Genomic DNA, 12215 nt, shown 5'->3' on the forward strand with positions numbered 1-12215 from the left:
TCAAACTCGAGTACATGTTGCTCGAATTCGAGCAATTTCAAAGTATTACAGAATTTATTTCAAAACGAAAAAAAGTAATAATCAATGAGTTTAAAAGAGTCAACTCAAAGATCACCAGTGTGTAACTGCTGGAGATACTCACGATGTATATACAGTAATCAACATTTCCTGTGAATATTTTATCATATTTCATAAATTGGTATTGCTTTTTAATGTTTCTACAAATGTTTCCTGACTTATAGCTGCATAAGGTTGTCCATGTTATCGATTGAGAAACAAACAATTACACGTAATAAGAACCTCGCTAGTCCGCTGCATTGTGATAGCTGAAAATCGTCGGAATGAAAACCGCCGCTACAAGATACAGTTGGTACGCCTGCAGTGCCCTCCACAGCTGCGCGCGCCGCTGGCACTGCCGCTCAACACATCCCCACCTAAAAGACGAGCAAGTGGTAAGTCGGTCGGGAGAATTGACGACAAGTTGGTTTCTCGTATATAATAATTTAGATTTACAGGCCGGTCAACTGGACTGACGATGAAATAACTTGTCGACGTACTGGTTTTCAGTATTTATCTATTTAATTAAAAAAGACGGTCTAGTGGCAAGACGACCAAGTATCTTGTCGGTCAACTGGTGGCCCCCCTATCAAAATAGCTCATAAACACTTTCTCAAATTATTCCTGTATTCAGATTTGCCTTTAAAAGAATGTGAGTCTTGCATTCAAGTTGTGTGTTGCGCTTGAAATGTAAGCAATTATTTTGTTGTCTCTGGCTTCTTTAATTAATAATATAAAGAAATAGATATTTACTAAGATTGTAGATAAAAACATCTTTTTATTCCATTCTTCAAACACTGAATTCATTTAAAATATAGTAGGCATAACTAAATTGTATGGATACAAGTAATTCAATTAGAGACTTATTATCAAATCCAATAAAACAGACATTATCATTTTCAAATTTTTCATAAACTATTTTATAATCATAGTCTAACTCGAAAATAAATTCACTTTTCAAGATTTTTGTTAATGTCTGGCGACCAAAATTACATATATTTTTTTTTTTATTTAAATGTATTCAGTCTTATTAATGACTCAAGAAGAGAATGGAAATGTATTGTTAACAAATTTGCATATGGCACAATACAATTTTAAACCACAAGCTATTCAATTTGCAGTTTGAATGGCATACTTCCAGTTTGTTACATTTTCAACCATAGCTTGGGTATGTTACACAGCATGTGTTTGTTGTCATTGTTCTGTGTGCATTACACACATGATCTTTGTTTTGTCAGCTGTTTACTTCTATTCAATATGGCTGATATCCACTGAGCTAGAGATACAACTGTATCTAGCACTAAGTGAGATAATTGAGAAGTTGGCCGTCATATGTACTAGGAGCATAGTGCATTGTAGACATTAAACTTAGTAGGCTACATTGGAACTAGGGGCTGATTAGGGATTGTGGTGTTGTAATAGAGCCATGAGACAATGAGCTGATTGATTCTTTTACTTAGTAAAACATAAAAAATGTTTACAGTGAGTTGATTTTTTAGTAGTCGTCGTGCCAGTGCTACATCCAGTTCCCTTCTATCTCAGTGCTGATATAGTGTGAGTTTTAAAAATCTTCCCAGAGGAAAAGATTTTTCTAATTGCAAAAATTTCCTTTTTTATATCAATTGAACACAGAATTCAGTTTTCAGTTAAAGATTACGCTCATTGATGAGTGGTTTTTGTCAACAAAATGTATGACTTATTTTGTCTCTCGCAAAAATGGCTACAGTTTGATATGATCTACAATCACAGAGTATACAGTACCAAAAATTTAACATGACCACTTCTCCCATATAGGTTTAATAATCCAAATGAGTTTTTAGCAAACTTCCCTATAGGGAAGTAGCTATTACCGTAGGTGGCACGGTAAGACGTAGGCCCGGGACAGATTTACTATTTCATTTTGATGTCCCCAGAGCCAAAAAACACCATTTGTTAAAATTTTTATATATGTATATATATATATATATATATATATATATATATATATACGCCCGTGAACGTGATAACTTGAGTAATTGAGTAATTTTTATCTGATTTTGATGAAATTTGGTTTAAAGGTGTAAGGCAGGATAAACTTGAATGAGTTCGCGAACCAGCATGATCGGACCATGGGAACGGGGTTTTGCAGGGGGTTTTATGGGGTAAAAAATGGTTTTTCTCATTTTTGACCCTCAAAACACAAAATTTCCAAATTTCTTTTTAAACCTTTTTAAAGAGCTTAAAAAAACAAATAACTTAGTATATCAAAGTGTTTTTGTACGGTTATTAGTAACGGAGAAAATTCAAGTTGTAAATTTAAAATTCCTATGTTATTCTTATGGAGAATATTGTAAAACTTGTTTATGGATATATTTTAATAAAATTTGGCAATTTTTACTTTCTCCCCCTATACCATAGTATATGGAGAAAGTATTGTTTTCGTCAAAATTTTCGAGTTTGAGTTTTGAGTGGATATATTCGTTTTGGGTCCCCCTGGACCCAAAAAAGTGGTTTACGAAGTGATGTCTGTGTGTGTGTGTGTCTGTGTGTCTGGATGTGTACAGAGCTAGAGACTACACCTGTGGTCCGATTTCGATGAAATTTGGTATGTAGGTTCTAATCCATGGTATCTCCAGGCGTTTTTTTCATTTTTTTGAAATTTTGATTTTTAATGGGGATTTTTCCATAAAAACCCATAAAAAACCGGAAAAATCGGATTTTCTCAAAAATGGCCCGAACGATTTTGATAAAAATTTAGTATGTTGTAGCCCTTTAAATTCTGAACAAAATGGTACAAATCCCATTTCTGTAAAAATTACGGTTCAAAAGTTATGGTAAATTATGTTATTTTTCCATAAAAATCCCATAAAATAACGAAAAATAGGATTTTAGACAAAAAAATCCGTTTTTATTTAACATAGTATGTTATGATCCTTACAATTTTGATAGTTTTTCTCATTTCTTAGAAATTTTTTTTTAATGGGTATTTTCCCATAAAACCCCATAAAATGACGGAAAAAAAAAGATTTTCCCAAAAATAGCCTAAACGATTTCGATAAAAATTTAGTATGTTATAGTCCTTTATATTCTGAACAAAATGGTACAAATCCCATCTCTGTAAAAATTACGGTTCAAAAGTTACTGTAAATTATGTTATTTCCCCATAAAAACACCATAAAATAACGGAAAATCATATTTTCCCAATATTGGCTCGAACAATTTTGATACAAATCTAGTATGTTATAGTCCTTTAAATTCTGAAGAAAATCTTACAAATCCCATTTCCGTATATTTACTCTCACCGCTTACACATGATAAAGGTTGTTGACAAACTTATGGGAGAAAGTATGTGTCAGAATGCTGATACCGTTTATTTTTATTTTACACTAAGCTATTAATATTTTACTGAAAACACCAAAATAGTTTCCTTGTAGCAGCAAACCTAGGTACTCGTTAAATATAATGTTATTTAAATACATTTAATTGAAAATCAACTCAGACAAATGAAATTCGCTTAGTCGGCAGGTTTGCTGCGGCAGGGGTATTTTTTTTTAGTTTAAGAAATTACAGTAGGTACCTAGTTGGTTTTGTGATTCTCGCCAATATACAGGTATCCTTGTCAGGTTTTATGCAAATTTTTGTCCAGTATTTTAACAGTTTTTGGCTACAATGAAGTAAAACCCAAATCATGCATCATAATTGATTCTCTTTCAATTTATTAGTTTTTTTTAAGTAACATATTTTAAAACTGTTTTTGCATGCAGCGATCAGTGTGACTGACCTGCTCCTGTGAGGCAAAGTGAGGATCACCCTCGTCAAATGACCAGTACGAGTGGTCGAATGTGAAGTCCTTGAACTGGTCTGGGCTCTGCAACAAAGTAATGGTACATTACAAATTTATATGGTGATCTCGACGTTACAGGAAGAAAATATGACGAGAAAACCATGAGAACAAAAAATCTAAATAGCATTGATCTTGTTGAAGCTGATTTAACTTGCCTGCAAGCAAATTGAACCAATTAAATTAATGCCAAAGGTGTTGGAGCGTTCCATTACTGATGAGCGAGATATCAGCTGTAAAATGTAATTGGCTTGCAAGGAGACCAATTAGGGGAATTACTTTCATTTGAAACTTTCAGTAGTCTTGTTAATATTATGATTAAAATCATTTCTGGCTTTCTACACTATGGTGCGAGTTCAAGTAACTGTACTATTCTAGAGATACTCTTAGAGCAAATATAAAAGTAGTGTTCAGATTTAATTAGAAAGTAAAATTTAAATATACAATCTTAAATAGCAGCATATCAAATTAAAGGTCAAAGTGATACAGAGTTTGGTATCAAATTAAAGGTAATACCGCAAACACAAACTCTAACTGACAACCAAGTCAAAAATGGCAGCCGTTCAAATATTTCTTGAATCTGTCATTTTGAATCTTTGAACGGATGCCATTTTATACCCAGCTGTTATTGATGAATACCTACTAATAAATACCTTTAATGTGATGTGCATATCAACCATATGCTTACGTTTTTGATATTCTTTTGACTTCTACCACGTGCAAATTCAAGGAATCTTTGAACTGCTGTAATTTTTTACTCGGTTGTCCGTTTGAGTTCGGGTTTGCATCATTGTGTTTTACTAACGGAATTTCGTCTGACTCCTTATGAGCCGTCCCCCTTAAGAGGTAAAAAAGTAATTATAGCTTGAATGAGTAGACATTTATGGTTGTTATTGATATACCAAGGTTTGTTACTTTATCTTGAATGGTAAAATATATTAAACACCATTCCGGGACTTTTCAATCACACTGTATAAAGTTAGGAAGCATCCGACCTTTTGAGAAAACCATAAGCCGAACACCTATCAACAGCGTTATTGAATGAAAGGTCGTGATTTGAAACTTCCTTGTAAATTATCAGTTTTTCGATAAACTCTCCTCTAGGGACAGGAACCTAAATAAATGGCTGTATTTAATCACATTTAAAATATTGAAGATACCGTACATCAGCTATTAGATTTGTTTTAATTTAGTTTGTTTACTTTTCCTTGAGTTAACCTTTTGATTCTACAATAGATTTGTCTATTGCATCCAAGAGAAGTGACAGTAAGTTTTTCTTATAATGTGGGATAAAGTTCAAATTTTTGGATTATGTTCTAACTGTTCACTTTTTAGTTCAGTATTATATATTTTTTATACAGAAATTGATGTTGTTTACAAATATTGTGTATACAATTTAAGTGACACAAGAACCATAGAGTTTGGACGGAATCCGTATGTGTTCCAAGTGGGAAAAAAATATCTGTAGAGTATTTTTCCTTGTGACATGGGTATTGATAAAATTAATTGACATCAAGAACAAACGCTTAATCAACCGGCAGTTTGCTTTGGACAAGGGTGTGAATAATCATCTTCTCTGTTTCCTCACCCCGAGGCGAGGCACGGGCAGAACAACTAGTCTCAAACCCAATTCTTACGTTTTAAATCAGTAGGCCTAAATTAAACACAATGTCAATCTAATCCAATATGTTAAATAAACAACTGTAACACACAAGTTTATTTTTTATTTTGCAAAATATGTTTTACTTAAGAATTCTTAAAGTAAAATTTTCTACTAATTTAGTTGACTAAAACTCTGTACATGTCTTAGACTCATAAAGACCCAAAAAGCTTATTTTTTTTTAATTAATTAAACAGCTAAAATTTCAAAGGAAATTTGAAAACATATTACTAAAGAGTTTGTTTCATTGTGGTTTTTCGTGATCTATCAAAATTTCATTGGAGACCTATTACTTTAAGTGGGAGTTTATAATATTTATAATTTTATATAAAACTAATGTTTTAGTTTTTAAACATGCATAAAATTAGTTTCTGTTTACTTCTTAACAAAGTATTGCTAGCCATAATATTTGTTTGGTCTTAAAATATCAACATCTTAAAACAAGGAACCTTTTGAAAAGTCCTATGCAATGGTAGTTAGCAAAACTATTTACACATATAAATAATATTTAAATAAAACTTAGGATCGAAGTATAATACAAAAATTTTTTTGTCAACACCAGTAGCATTTCTAAAGAATGTAAAATGCTTGAAGGGAAAGCCGTCAAAGTCAATCAAATTGTTGTGGGTGTGCTGTGAATTGAACCTGTCCCTCTTGCACCGGAGTCTGATCTAGTCTCATGGTAGAGCTCAGGGCTTCGAAGCCAGAGGCCCTGGGTTCAAATACCGCCGATCACTAATGGATTTTATCTATGTGATAATGTCGCAACCCTCTAAAGTCCAAGAATCAATGATGATTTCAACAATCCAATGTTACTGTATTGTCTTTGAGAGTCAATGAAGGCAAGTAGAGGTAGGAATGAAGGTAAGGCACGTAACATGACACCATAGTGCAACATGAGCCAGAGAGACTAGGCGCAGGCTGATCATGGACCTGTACTGTTACCTAACCTCAATGCAGCCAACATTTTTGATGTTTTATTTTCATTGTCAATTTTACTTTACTTTGCAAATTGGATACGTTGCACGTAATTAATACAATTTTTTTCAATTATGAGGCACTATTCCAAAACTGTAAATTAACATGAACTTATAAACATCATAAAAAGTTGTTAACAATTTGGCTACCTACTGAAATGTCTTAACACTCTCAGACTTCCTGATCCCCTTTGTGGATTTGTTCCATGCATCCAGAAAATCATTTTTCATATATTTTTCTAACATTTTGTGAATTTCATTAAATCCTTGACACCTAACATCCACTCGAGCTGTAGTTTTGGAACAGTAATGGTACACTAATTTATATAAGGTCTTTAACATATTACACAGGAATTATGGCTGGGTTCAAGTTTTTAGCTCAACTGATGCTTAAGTTATTGAAAGTTTAATAAAAATAACTTTTGACCCATTTTTAAATGCTTATAAAATAAGTTTGTCTCGATAAAAAAATCAACAAAAAGGGGGCAAGGAATTCTGAGATAGACCCTTTATAGTAACTTGAACTTTTTTCAAGAATAGGTTCTTTATTGCTGGTTGTCTCTAAAGTTAACCATACCTTATTTCCAAATTAAGACACTTAACAAAAATGATTACACATAATAGGCTACGGCTACACACAATTATTAATAAAATTGAAACTTTTAGTGTACTACATTTCAATTTCAATTTTGATGTACAAACATTGTAAATAATTGTTAACGATTTTTATCATCTAAAATATTGTTACAGAAATGTAATCTGTGTGTTTTTTTCAGTAGCCTAGTTTTAAATATACAACCTATTTTTATTTGATTCATTGATATATAGGCTACATACTTGAGAAAACTGTTCAAAACATGTTTAGTCTACATTATACTTCCATTGACAAAAACTGAGTCTATCACAGGTATCAAGTAACTGTCAACAAAAACAATATTCAATGGCCTTCAACCAACACATATGTGGCCAAAGCTCAGTCGACCACTTAAGGAATACCTACAACTGTTCAAACTGTTCTAGCTGAAATAACTCCTTTAGCTTTACGCAATCATTCAACCATATAGGCTACAAGTATTGTTGTGGGCTAACATAAACAATGCTGGCTGTCAAATTGTAGCTTTTTCACCTCGTTTTCTCATTATCAGATTAATTTTTACTATTAAATATTTTAAAATATAAGTTTCTGTTTAATTTCTAATAACAAATAAAAAGATAGAAAGTTAAACTGACACTCTAATCATAAATGTATATTTTCAGTAGCTACATGGGGGTCTTGAACTTACCTTGCTCATTATTCTGGTCTTTTTTCCTTCCATATTGATAATAAGTTTGGTGTTCATATCTTTCTCCCTAGAAACAATAAAATAATATAACTTGATATAATACCAGAATTATTTTCAGTCAAAAATGTAATGACTCTGAACTATCTTAGGGTCCTCATTCTGAATAAATACTCATTCTAATAACACACTCAAATATGTAAGTCTGACAGCCATCTTACTGATCTAGAATTATTTTGACAAACCATAAGATAGTGTTAAGTAATTGTGTACCCGTCAACTGGGGTGAAGATGACCACTGGGGTGAAGATGAACAAAAACTAAGAAATCGTTAAATTTTATTTCTATCTCAAAATAATAAACTTATTGTATAGGTAACAAATATTTTTTCTTGCATGCCCAAGCCTTGGGATTAGGGGTCTCAATCCCAGGCCTTCAATCCAATCCCCGGGATTTCGGGATTTCTCTTAGCCGATCCCGGGACCAATCCCAGGATTATATTATTTTATTATTTTAACTTTTTTGCCATTTTAAAAGAGCGTGAAGTCCCCTTGTTGAGTCCTTAATGTTTTAAACTGGCCTTGCCAATGTTACACTGCGCAATTATGCCGTTTTCTAGGTAAAAAAATATTACCACACGGAACTTTCATCATCAATCTTTCTTATTTACAGTGTAAAAATTAGAATTTAATAAATACATACAAAAAACAGCAGCAAGCGCACTAGCATGTAGCCTACACGTCACGATTCACTCAAAACTAAACTTGCCAAGAAGCACACCTGGAAGTTTGGCTACTAAGAATAATATGCTAACTTAATATGGAAACTAAATAAATCAAAATAGGCTATTAAGATAAAGATAATATCGGAAGAATCATCAGTTGCAGCGTAAAAATGTTATGTTGACTGACAGCAATAAAACAATTTAAGGTACAAACAACAACAAACCATCTGCTTATGTACTAACGTGTGTTCGAAAAACTTAATTTAGGATTATAAAAAAATTAATCACCGCACTTAAAACCAAATACGAAGATAAAGTTATAGACCCTAAACTTAAGACCTAATCTTAATAATGAATTAATAATGGTCTGTTTATATTCTCAGGCCTTTAATGTAGCCTAACTATGTTAAGAAAACAATACTTCAATTACCGATTGCCATATTTTATGTTTGCCACATCAATTGGGTTGTTTGCGTTTAACTTAATGACAAGAGTAAAACTCAAAATAATTTATACCGGTAGCCTACTGTTATTAATTAACTTTTAACTAATGTAGGCCTAATAACGTTTTTAGAAGGTAAATCTAAATATCTAATAGGTACACTTGAAACATATATTTACACTATGTTGACCTATTGAGTTTGATGATAATTAAATTGTGCAATTAAAGTAGATCACAGCTAATAGCCTACCATATTTCATACCAGGCCTACTGTATAAATTTATCGTCCTATAGCAATTGGGTGTATTTTTATTCATTTTCCGTAAGTAAAACTCGTCAAATTAACAAAAAAATTTATATAATCATAGGTTTTGCAATCCCGTTAATCCCGGGATAAATAGATGCCAATCCCGGGATTTCTAGGTATATCAAAAACTAACCGGGATCCCGGGATTGAGACCCCTACTTGGGATATTGATTTTTGTTGTTATTTGGCCTCCATAAAACACAAAAAAAAATAATCTGAAAGTTTTTTTACAGGGAAAAATTTTGCTTAAAACTTTGATATACTGTATTAAAGAACAACCTTTAGGATGTATAAGTTGAATATTTTATCAGAGTTACTTTGGCTCCTTGTAAAGTAAGATGTGATGGTTGAAATTGTTTTCAAACAAGTACTTTTTGAGTTTTTTATTTTTTATTTTTCATTGTACCTACTTTTTCTTGTTTTGGGGGGTATAGATGAACAGCCTTTATTCAGAGGGTGAACATGAACACTATGCGCCAACAACACTTAGTTGATGGTTTTCAATTTTTTTTCTGTTTCAGGTCATTTTTGTTTGAAAAATAATTGAAATACAGTACTGTTATGACGTAAGAACTTATTTCAAAATGCCAAGAACTTACAAGCGTGCAAAGGTGCAAAGGTTGGTGCAAAGTTAATATAGAACTATTCACGTGAAACACTTCTGCAAGCAGTTCAAAAAATTTAAGAAAAACATCTATCTTTAAACAGTCCCAGTAAAAAGTATGGTATTCAAAAAGGAACACAATGTTTGAATGTAAAAAAACAGGATGTGTTAAAAAGGTGGACAAAAAGTGTTTAGTGACGCTGAAGAGCTAATTTTATGTAAAGTGTTGATAAAAACTTCTGAATGGGGGTTTCCCTTGACCTATGACGATTTAAGGTTTATAACTAAAGGTTATCTTCAGAGACAGGGTAGAGCTGTACCAAAATTCAAAAACAACCTCCCTGGTCCTGATTGGGCAACTTCTTTTTTCAAGAGACATAAAGATAAGTTGACCATTCGAAAATGTATCAACATAACACCTAAAAAACTTCTCTTCAACTACGTATTTTAGATATTCAACTTGCCTAATCCCGATGACAGACTTCTAAAAGTTGTAGGTATATTTGAACAAAGATATCACCTAGTAATATTAATTTCCATTAAAAAATAATGGCATACTCTTATTCAGGAGGTGAAAAGCTAAGGTATATAAGTAGGCTAAGTAAGATACCTATCAAAAATGTATATCTCATGTGGGGGTAGTGATGCTGGTTGTAGCCAGGCTGAAAGTGATTTCAGCCAGTACGTTCTGCTTGCGCACCGAGTACATACACAGTATATAGGGCCTAAGTTTAAGGGTGACGCGAACGGCACAGGTCGCTAGGCCTAGTACGTAAGAACATTGGTTTTTGTGTGATACAAACAGAACTTACAATAGGAATTCGATAGTTTCAATTAATATTAGCGTAGCCCAGTTAAGAAACTGTACCCCTTATTTTTGTAGTGCCTCTTCATTCCAGTTTACAATCTTATACGGTTGTAATCTGAAGAATAGGCCTAGCCTAGCCTACCCTCACCCTTGTTTTCTATGAGTAGCTTCCCCACAGTTTATCAATTGATAAAATAGGCCCTTGAGTTAAAACAGCTACAAACATTGGAATAAGAGTAATCTTATTCAGAGTATACTTATTAAGAGTATACTTATTCTAAGTACAGTAGGGCCTTAGTGAGCTACTGGAGCAATCTGTCAGCTACCTACTAATAATTCCAGTCAATTCACATTCAAAAGCTTTATTCACCATTCAATACAAAATGTACAATAGGCTTTGTCTCATACATTAAGTAGGCCTAGGCTCAGGCCTATTTTCCAAGAAATGTCCTCTGCCTAATTTAGGCTAGTTAGGCTATTATTATTAGGCCTTGTTAACTTATTACACTCATCATCGGATATAAGTTACCTATCAAAGAGCAAGCCTACCTTTGATTGAAGGGTCTCACTCTCACTGCAACCTTTACAGATGCCATTATATATTTTTGTATTTTGGTGTAGAAATGTATTTGGAGTTAGGTTAATATAAGTTAGTGGTCTATTTAATCCCAAAAGGGTCTTTAGGCCTATATTTAAATGGAAACATCAGTGCTGTGCTTAACAAGGGCCTAACTTATAGGCCTATCGAATATCTCAAACTGCATAGGAAGAATAATAAACACTGGTAAATTTTAACAAAACTTGTCTAGTATGCCATCACTGAATATGAATAGGATTGCAAACGACCATGTTTTTAACTGCAGTCCAGTCCATCACTAAAAATCACTTCACTACCATACCATTAATCAATCAATGCTCTCATTGACAAGACAATCACACAATTTGACGTTTCGTGTTGCGTTGTTTTGTTTTGCCATCCTTCTTTCCTTTTCCTTGCTTCCTTCTTCTTTCACTAGCAACAAACAGAAGGCAGGCTGAGTGGCACTGTCTGAGACCAGACACAGAGGCACAAACTATGGAATGGATCGGATGGTCATGCATGGAGACTGAGACCGAGGACCGAGACTGAAAAACAGAGAGAGGGAAGAGAGGGACTGAGTTTTTGAGTTTTTGAGGGACTAGAGTGGGGAGTGAGAGGAGAGAATGAGGGCCATGTCAGTCATTAGCCTCTGGGTAAAAACAGCGACGGCACAAACGCAGAAGAGTGTCTAAAAAAACAATAAAACACTCAACTACTGACTAGTGACTGAGTAGCTAGAAAGGGTTGCCGGAATTCTATCTTCTATCCCCCTGGAATTTTATCTCCTGAGCAGAACTGACGTAGTAACCTGGGCGCTCTCAAGTTTTTTCGGGGTCGGATTTTTACCCCCGTTCATTTGGGAGTCTAATTAAAATACACCTACCGTTATAAATTAGATAAGCAATAAAAGCCGGAAGGACGTTTCGCCTTATACCAAAAAGGTAGTCGACGTGGAG

General features: G+C 33.4%; 1 protein-coding gene across 1 annotated transcript in view; it reads right to left on the reverse strand.

The window, feature by feature from the left end:
• LOC129005070 (kinesin-like protein Klp98A) overlaps window positions 1-11726 on the reverse strand; it is a 92412-nt gene extending 80686 nt beyond the window's left edge. Inside the window, exons 1-3 of the mRNA XM_054433862.1 lie at window positions 11229-11726; window positions 7798-7864; window positions 3818-3904 (exon numbers count right to left, since the gene is read on the reverse strand). Coding sequence (XP_054289837.1) covers window positions 3818-3904; window positions 7798-7864; window positions 11229-11275 — 201 coding nt within the window. The 5' untranslated portion in view covers window positions 11276-11726. The remainder of the gene's footprint in view (window positions 1-3817; window positions 3905-7797; window positions 7865-11228) is intronic.
• Window positions 11727-12215: the final 489 nt, after the last annotated feature.

This window comes from Macrosteles quadrilineatus, unplaced genomic scaffold, assembly GCF_028750875.1.
Source record: "Macrosteles quadrilineatus isolate MER2022 unplaced genomic scaffold, UCM_ALF_1.0 Scaffold_15__1_contigs__length_3749704, whole genome shotgun sequence".
In the NCBI taxonomy this organism is placed as follows: domain Eukaryota; kingdom Metazoa; phylum Arthropoda; class Insecta; order Hemiptera; family Cicadellidae; genus Macrosteles; species Macrosteles quadrilineatus.